Source organism: Halictus rubicundus, chromosome 10, assembly GCF_050948215.1.
Source record: "Halictus rubicundus isolate RS-2024b chromosome 10, iyHalRubi1_principal, whole genome shotgun sequence".
Lineage (NCBI taxonomy): Eukaryota > Metazoa > Arthropoda > Insecta > Hymenoptera > Halictidae > Halictus > Halictus rubicundus.
The window spans coordinates 10,049,418-10,059,131 of record NC_135158.1 but is presented as its reverse complement, the minus strand read 5'-3'; the positions used below and the strand labels follow the sequence as shown (position 1 = coordinate 10,059,131).

Sequence of the window (9,714 nt, the reverse complement as noted above, 5' to 3'; positions counted from 1 at the left end):
GCACATACCCTTCGTTTACTTCGTATACTCTCCAACTGTCCTGCTGTGTTTTCGCCAATACTTTGCGAGCCCCATAACTCCAAACCAATCCTAACGTAGGTGAACGTCATTGATCCAATCGGCAAGAAGTATGTCAGTATCATGAATATGACGTTGTACCTAGGGACAGAGAATTTTCAGATGTATTACAAAATATTATTATCCGTCACGTGTTTTCTCTGTAAGTGATGTAATTAAATGAAACATGGCGTCACGTGGAGAAAAGCAGACTTTCCCTTTTTCTGAAATATTTGATTGCTTCATTTCAGAAATGATTAATTGACATACTATTTCGTTATTTCTCAGTTAAAGTTTAATTAGGACAAATTGTCCAATGAAAATAAGTATTAATTATTAGGTATATTCAAGTGCTTTCTGAAGATCACATTTAAATTAATTTTGGTAAAGGAAATAATAATGAGTAATCCACAATATATTAATAGTATTGCCAAGAATCGTAGATTAAGTAATATTGTTGATATTTCCACAAAAATAAGTATAGAATTCTTTCATTTTTATCAGCGGATAATTTATTTCGTGCAGAGTTCTGCGGTGATAGTGAAATTTTCATGCGGCATTAGCTATGGTCACGCGATTAGATTATTCGGGTCCGTTTTGAAGTCTCTGGCGCCGCGGCGTTCACCCTCACATGTAACCTTCCTGTCGGTGTGCACACTGTCAGTAATCCTGTTCGCTCTGATCGGATCGGCTCAGGGGTCTAACTAGCCGAGAATAATTACTCGCTCCCCACTTTCTGCGCAGTATGTCAGGAATTTTAACGAAATTGAAATATGATTGTAATCCACGTGAAATTTTCCTCTACCGATCCTTTCGGAACAGTCTTGATGGAATAAGCTTCAATTCGGTAATACTTAGCCCGGAGCATGTACCGACGCTTAACTCAAGCTAAGTATTAACTTGAATTTTCTTTTATTAAACAAAAAGCTTTCGACCAGCTCCAGCCCATTAGCCGTGATTAACTTAAATAACAAATGCGTTGGTAAGTCTCTGTGGTGTATCTTATATTACATTACTAATAATAAAGAAGATGGTTACGTTCAAAGCTGAATAAAACACATCCAATAAAACTCTATATCAGGTTTTATGGGGGTCGTTGTAAAGGGGAAGCTCCAATCCTCATACCTACGGTAGATACAGATCATATTGTTCTGTGCACAATTTTTAAAAAATTGGAACTGCGTTGAAATACTTTCCAGATCCTTTGTATGTCCGTATGACATTATCGATCGGTGATTTTTCCGTCTGTCGAGCAGTCAACGTATTGGCGCACATGTAGCACAAAGTAAAGACACCTCTCTTGATTTGTCACCGATGACCACAATGCTGCATCGTGCAGTTATGGATGTCTTGTTACTGTCAGCGAATGGTTGCCAGCTGTTTGCCTCATCAAGGCTTTCCCGCGGCTATATTATCTTGATCGTTCTCTGTTTGGTGGTCACTTTGCTTGTCGAACAGACATCAAGATAGACCGCGTCAGTACCTCTGATGAAAATTCCATCTTCGACCCAATTCTCCACATTAGCGATTCCAGTCTATCCCTTCCACGATATTAAACTGGTCGCCATTCAAATGATCAACTTATTACACCGCTCGGTACATTAAAACTCGATTAGCGGACGCGAGTGAGCCGATTACTCCACATCGAAGTGCTCGGTCTCGTTCTTATCTTTAGTAATCCGTCGATGAAAGTCTCATAAGGGCACGCTAGTTGAACCGATAAGAGAGCACTACTGTTTCTGCTAATCCGATGCGCTGTTTAATCAATATTTGTGTGTTCTTCTTTATTCTTCATTGCTCGCGGAATAAAACCAGAATGGAGCACTTTTTCCCTTTCTGAGAAATAATGTAGACTCGTACACAATAAAATCTTGCGCGTAATTTTCTTTTTAAATACAGAAATATCTTAAGGTGTCCTCTTAAAAATACGTAGAAGGAGATTGAAGACGGTAGGAGATGGCCTTTATCGATAAAAGAGATCGCTCGAACTTGAGCCGCCTATTGTGAAATAAATGGACGCGGCACAATGAGCCGCTGCAATCTTCTACAGAAAAGTGTGTATTCAGTATTGTAATTATTTTTTCTGATAACATTGCCGAATGACCAGATTCTGGAACGTAACAGCGGTTCATTTTCCTTGAAGTGACAACCTTAATTACGGCCGGTGCTAACCAGCTAACGCCATCCACTTTGTTTCGCCGCATTCTCCTGTTTATTTCTTCTTTTAGTAGTCATTAGCATTGCAACATTTTATTTGCCGTCGTAAATCTTATATATCCGTTTAATATTCAGCTTTATATGCTTTGCTAGTTTTAAAGAAGGAAGCACTTCAGATTTTATGGCATTTCAGGTTTACACAGAATGTGTTCTATAATATACCTATTTCGATAGTGGAACTGGATTACAGAAGAACAGTAAAATAAGTTTATACGATCATGACCTTATTCCCGAGTTATGGTCATCTTTATCATCTATTCGTTCGTAATGACGGCTGAGAGTTAGTTTCGTGGACTGTTTGAAATTGTATACAATAGTGGACATTGCCTTCATAGAATTAACCGAAACTATATCATTTGCATAGTGTAAACACAACAATAAACAAGAAATATATTGGTATCGTTTTCTCAAATTTTACCTCAACAATTTCACCCGATTCAAAACATTTCGTAAACAAGAAAAAATCAAATTAACCGCATTTATTCGCATCGTACACTTTTAGCAATTCATGAAATACGAACCTTAATAAAGCGAAAATTATTCAAAATTATGGGAATTTTTAACACGTTGAACGCCACGTCAGCCATATATGGCTGACGGAATTATTTGTGCAGGTTTTAAAATGAATTTTTACGTTGATATATTCATTGTGCTAAACTTAATTAGGATCTGTAACATGCAAGAAAGTGGGAGGATTACTCAGTAGCGTGCATTTAATTTTTTGCAATTTTGATTTCATTAAATAACTTACTTTGATTATATGGAATTTTTGGGGTTTCTAGTTTGGCGTTCAAAGTGTTAATCACATGTCTCTATTCGACTGCAAAGGGTTAACGCGGTTACATTCAATATCTTCTTTTCATTTATTAAACTCGAGAATTACAATCAGTCACTTGTAAAATATTTTTGACTGTAAGTGGTAATGACTGCGAGGAAGGTAACAAAGCGATGGCTTGTTAAACCGACGATGATACGGAGAATATAATTCGAGCTGAAAAATGTCCACTAGCTTAATCAAGGCGGATAAGCGACCAGGATTATAGATATTCCACTAGTCCGGTGGACTGGTTGCACGTGATACAGTATCCGATTCATTAGGCGTAACAATGGCGGCGGGTAAACCGAAACTTTTGTTGAACGACAATTGTAATTTCGGCAACACTGTTGTTATTTACTTTCATTTGCTCCGGGCGATATCCGATGCCTACATTTACCGCTTCCCCGTTAATTTCGCGAAACAAGAGAGTTAATTACATTACGAACACGAGGAAATAAATTACACTTCCTAAGAAACAAGAATGTCTACTGAGTTGCGAGAATCATTGGCACGGTAATAACGAACACCTAACAATTAACTGTTCCGCTTTTTGATTAGATTTGTCTGTGTTCAATTTGCTCTAGCCCCGCGTTTAATGAAGCATGTATATTTGTAGGTGTGACGGGATTATATAAAGAAGATGAGAAGACAGCTCCTGGGGTAGAAGCTTTCAGAACTGCTTAAAGGATTTCGGTTCGAGAGACTTTTGTGACTGAGAGTTAAAAGGACACTCGCAGCTTTGTATGAAGGCTCAACGAGACTCCGAAGCTCACTTTTATCAGTTCCGCCCCGTAATTAAGGGTAACAGCGTAGAATGCCAATGAGCCTTCATGCGGAGTATTCGTTCGGAGCTATTAAATCGAGAAATTGCTAGCCATTTCGTTGCCTTTTAAAATGACTAGATCGGGCATGATTACGTTACACTTTTCAAGTTTTTAATTTCATGGAACGAAAAGAAGTAATCGAAAATTAAAGTAATCCTAAAGTGATTTAAAAAATGCTCAGATTAAATTACGAGTATTTTCAGTCCGAACTTACCGAGGCGGATGCTAAAAAATATTCAATATTTTTTAAGACAAGTGTATTTTTTGTTAACACTTATTATATTTAGGATTAGAAGATGGTAACTCAGAAAGCTATAAATTATAGATTCAAACACAAGATTATCTACAAATTTAGTAAACTCTAATTAATAACATTTACAACTCTACGAGGGATATTTTTCTTCCTCGACTGTATAATAATAATACAATTATTATTATATTCAAATAGCATAGCGTAATCCTTCGTTTGTAAATCGAGTGATTTCTAAATAACAATTGGTGACACCGTGGTCTCGATAGCCATACCAAAGTGTTTAATCGTTTTGTTATTGTAATATGATAATAATTAATGTCTAGAATCTCACAGACGTGACACCATGTTCAAACAAATTCGTTGAAAATTTTTAACCCGTTGCCCAGATCCTCGCAAAAAATACCAACACGGAAATCGCGAGCCGACGACCACGGACGAGCGCAAACAAATTTTTCATTACATTCGGGATTATGAAATTTATTAACACTTAGGCGACTGGATATGTTTCAAAGCTGTGCAATTTTCAACGTAAACAGAAAACGAGAGAACCGAACATTGATATTTATATGTTTCGCGTTTGCACGTAACTGTTTACTACGCATAAACAACGTGATAAAAGATAAATAAACAGACACCGGCGCGGGAAAAACGTGATTTTATCGTAACGTTTCCGCGTTTCTGGTAAACTGACCCGTGAATTTTTATATTCTCTACGTTCTCCCGTTAAATATCTTTAACTCTCGGACGCGACGGGCGCAGATACAGTCTCTGCAGACCAGAGTGGCAGACAAATGCAGGATCATTTTTATACTTTTTATGGGGAGAGGGAGGGAGGGGGGGGGGGTAAATAATACCTCCGTTTCCGCGGCGCTTTTTATTCGCGGTCTCATTTTCTCGCTCGTCCCTTTTTCTGTCCAGCCGGAAAGTATATCTGTCGTATTTATGCAAATTATTAAACATCTGCGAGCGTATTACGAGCGATGGGAATAGCGACGTCGAGCGAATTAAAAAGGAAAGGCCAACCGCTTTAGAGATGTTTTTTAAACTGGCAAACGTCATTTATGTTTGCGTTTGAACCGTGCAAAAAAATACCACGTGTCGTTCCACTCGTTTATGGCTCGGCGGATGAGTACAAAAGGAACAAAAAAAAAAAGGACAGCGGACCTCAAAGCATAAAGTGTTAAATATACAATTTAAAGTAGTGAGGAGAGGACAATAGGGTAATCATTGAGATAAGCTCACAGATATTCGTCGTAACTGAGACCATTGTCGTCGCTGTTGGGAAAGTCGCTGTAGCAGATCACTCTGACTTCGCCGTTCGCGTAATTCTGCGTGAACGTGGTGTAGAAAAGCAGCATCGGCAATGACAGTACTGCCCCCACAATCCAGATGATGATCGCTACGCACAGTGTGGCTCTTTTGCCCATACGTGGCCTCAATGGGTTCACGATGGCCATGTACCTGTAACGAAACACAAATGTAACATAAACACTAATCAGACAAAAATAAAATAAAAATGTTTTCTATGAAATCTTAATGTCACGTCTAGTATTGTATCGCTGAACTAAAGTGCAATTAAGTACATCTTTTTAGCATATCTGTTATAGGGGGACCCATAAGTAATCAATTATTTTGAAATCTAAAACAAACTTTGTAGTAAATTCAAGTTTTTATTTCTTAATTTATTATATAATCTCCATCATTATCAAAGACAGTTTGCCATCTTTCCTGCAAATTTTCAATCCACCTCTTATAGAAATCCAGGACTCGTGAAGCAAAATATGACTCAAGGTGCCTCCTTACATCTTCTACAGAAGTGAATGTTTTATTTCTTAAATAATGCTCCGGAGATCTGAAAAGATGATAGTCACAGGGAGCAATATCCGATGGGTACGGTGGTGCGGTAAAATTTCCCACTACAATTCTTTCCGATTTTTTCCTGAGTGAGTTTCGCTGTATGGGGCCGGGCATTGTCAATTTGCAGTATTACACCTTTTCTGTGGACTAAAGATGCCCTCTTTTTCAATAGTTCTGAATACACCCGTTGTAATTGCTGACAGTACAACTCAGCAGTAACTGTTTCTCCGGGTTTCAACAACTCAAAGTGAATTATGCCACGACAATCCCACCAAATGCACAGTAACACCTTTCCAAGTGATAAGCTAGGTTTAGGGGTTGATATTGCGGTTCGATTTGCAGAAAGCCATTCCTTGGAACGCTTTATGTTATCATAAAGAATCCATTTTTCATCTCCGGTAACGATTCTGCTAAGAAATGGATCTCTACGAAATCTGGATAGCAGCGAAGTGCAAATTGATCGACGAATATTCTTGTTGGTCTCAGATAATTGATGCGGTACCCATATTCCTTGCCTATATGCCTTTCCCATTTCGTGTACGGTGCCTTTGTATAGTTGACCATGTGGACTCAAGGCTTCTCGATAATTCTTGTATACTTAATTTTGGATCAGCTTCCACTAGAGATTTTAGGGTGTCACTATCAAATTCGACTGGTCGTCCACTTCGAGGCCTGTCAGAGAGATCATAATCACCAGCAGCAAACCTTCTGAACCAACGCTGATACTTGTTGACCTTCAATACATCTCCATAAACATCGCAAATTTTCTTTGTTGTTACCGTTGCATTAAATCCCGCATGAAAATTAAAAAGTATGCAATGACGAATATGATCCTCGGAAGGTACGGACGCCGCCATTTTACAGGGTTGTAAAAAAATGATACTTTTTAGAATATTTTGAACACGGGCTGCTTTACCGAAAACTGTAAAAGAATACGTGTTTCCTCTTCAACGATCGGTACAGAACTAAAGGCAAACCAAATTCTTTGCAAATAATTGATTACTTATGGGTATTCATAATAATTAATTGTCAGAAAAATGACTAAAATGATAGGTTATTTTATAAAAATCAGAATAAGAGATAGATCTCTTTTATAGATTCAATTTCTACTGATCAAAATAAGATAGAAAAGTACTAATATCTATTAATAAAGTGTAACCTTGTAGGGTCTAAAGCAATAAATAAATAATAAGAATTAATAAATTTGTGAGTTTGTGTTTTGCAGAGACTATTTTTGACAGTAGAACACATTTGGAATGTTTGTAAATAATCACCAATTTGAGAAGAAAGGGCCAGAAATTAATTTGTTCACAGCTAATATTGATAAGCCTCAGGCCTCGTATATTACAAATTTGCATCCGCCATAAATGCCCAGAGATCCAGTTAAAATAATCAAGAACAACATTTGTGCACGTAGAATGTCGTCGAACCTCGACTGCAAAAAGTCCACAGAACTGCACTGGGTTCATTCCAAATGCATCTCGTGCAGGTATTCAAAGTATTAAAAATCAGCCAATCGGAGATAGCGCGCGGTCATGGTGCAACGGCGATAATGCGCACAGAATTTTATTAAAATTCTTCACGCTACTTGGTTACAGGTGGGTGTAATCGCGATAAGATTTCACCCGAAGGCCGGGGCTGGCAATACATTTTCCGGGCAATGATCAGGATAATAAATCAGCCTCAAACGAGTCAGCTATTTGCTTGAACGAATACGGAGCAATAGTTCGGGGAATTTATTAGACCATGTCGAAACGTCGTTCGCCTTGTCTTTTCCTTTCTTCATTTTCTTTTCTTTCTTTCAGATCCATCGAGGGCGAATCAGATTCCATGAACATTTTTACGAGGACTGCGTGTGTAAGTGTGTACCATCTCTGGGAATGGTATGTCCCACGTATTGAGGAGAATCAGGGAAAACCTTTATGGAGAAGAAGCATCGTTTCACCGACCGTACGTTCTCCTGTGTTATCGTATCTGAACGCTCGAAAATGGGAATTGCCGTAGAATGGCGCGAAAGAGGTTGCCCGGCAATAAACCGGGGAGGGAGCAGTTTCGAAATCTATTTCGAAGTATTCAGGTGACCGTTCTAGTTTGTTCGAGTATAAATGTTGAGCGTGTACACGCTTTATCTTGAACGACTAGCAAGCATTCCGGATTTCAGCGGTGAACACTTTCTTTCACAGGGAAAGCTACAAAACGGCACTTTACACCAGTGTTTTCCAATTTCTGCGATACGTTTGTTTGGTACAGTATCACGGTCTCGATGTTCGTGATAATATTTCTGAGAACCCTAGAAAACTACAGACACTCTACATATTTTTTGCAATGACTGTTACATACTAAAAATTAACGTTTAGTATGCTCCTACGCAAAGCTGTTTCGACGAATTTTACACATTTGAAAAAATGTGGATTTGACAATATTATATAAAACTTTTCTGTTTTCCATTTTGTGGTGTTTTGCACATTTTTTGACACAGTAAATGCATAAGGTGAACAGCCTGATAACAGCACAACACTTTCAGCAGTGCGATAATTACCATTACTTAACGTAATTGAGTAAATTAGTTGTGCCAGCCTATGAGAGAATGCGCAGGATATATGCGATGTCATATCATACGTAATTTATCTTCAACTAGCTGCATCGTAATTCATGAATAGCTTTCACTCTGCAATACACGCGTATAGGGTGTATCAGGATAAATGGTACCGCTGCACGGAAGTGACATGTGAATATTCATAAAAAAAAAAATACAAATTTTTGTCACGATCAACTTTTCAGTTTCTGTTTCAGTATACTATTAATGCTACGCGACATTCATCTGGGAATTTCTGTATAACCTACGACTCATTTTCAGCACGTGTATGTATAATATTTCTCGGTATAAATAATTCAAAGGCAGCGACGCGGAACTATAATAACTCTGTCGGATGCAGGACCAGTGCACATTCTTTAAGATAAATGGTTCAATTCTAGTCTCTCTGTTGGGAACGCCTTCGTCAAGCACCGAGCAAGTAAAATTCATTAATCGTGTACTTTGCCCACGAGATTAATAACTCTTTTGCGGTCAGCCGTTGTTTCATCGAATAATCATGAGCAATTAATATTTTCATTAATATTTTTCTCACGGTGTTTGAATCGATCTATTCAACGTTTTTTGTTCATTCAAAAATTTGTTATTTGGTTAAAATGCACCTACTTATTTTTACCATGAATTCATAAAATTCGCAGTCTAATAATAACACTTTGACCAGGCGAACATGTATTGATTTCGTGTAGGTTCACGCTATATTAAAGTTGGTCGAATTAATGCGGAGAATAAAAACTCAGAAACCACCGCCTACATGAAAAATTTAAAAGACTGCAATAAACTCGCGTAGATTTTCAGAATTTTCATGTTTCTTGCGTGTTTCGCGATACTTTCGAACGAAAATGTGCGGCTTGTCGGTGACCCAAAACTTGCCAAAGAGGTTCACCGGATGTTCCGTGTTCCGTTTACGATCATCGCGGCCAAATAGCACGTTACATAGACAATCGGGTGTAGTTTCGCTTTCTAAGAGTGCGGAAGTGAATTGCACCGAGCTAAGCCGGCCGTTTGTACGGCGGTATCCTGCGATGCGTTTTGCGGCCGAAACGACGACGGTAATGAAAGGATCACTAGCGTGAAATTCGTTCGAACTAACTGTTTA

General features: G+C 38.2%; 1 protein-coding gene across 2 annotated transcripts in view; it reads right to left on the bottom strand.

The window, feature by feature from the left end:
* LOC143358086 (tachykinin-like peptides receptor 99D) overlaps window positions 1-9,714 on the bottom strand; it is a 43,376-nt gene that overhangs the window by 16,059 nt on the left and 17,603 nt on the right. For both annotated transcript variants that reach the window (XM_076794976.1, XM_076794975.1), the window contains exons 2-3: window positions 5,411-5,629; window positions 9-159 (exon numbers count right to left, since the gene is read on the bottom strand). In XM_076794976.1, coding sequence (XP_076651091.1) covers window positions 9-159; window positions 5,411-5,629 — 370 coding nt within the window. The remainder of the gene's footprint in view (window positions 1-8; window positions 160-5,410; window positions 5,630-9,714) is intronic.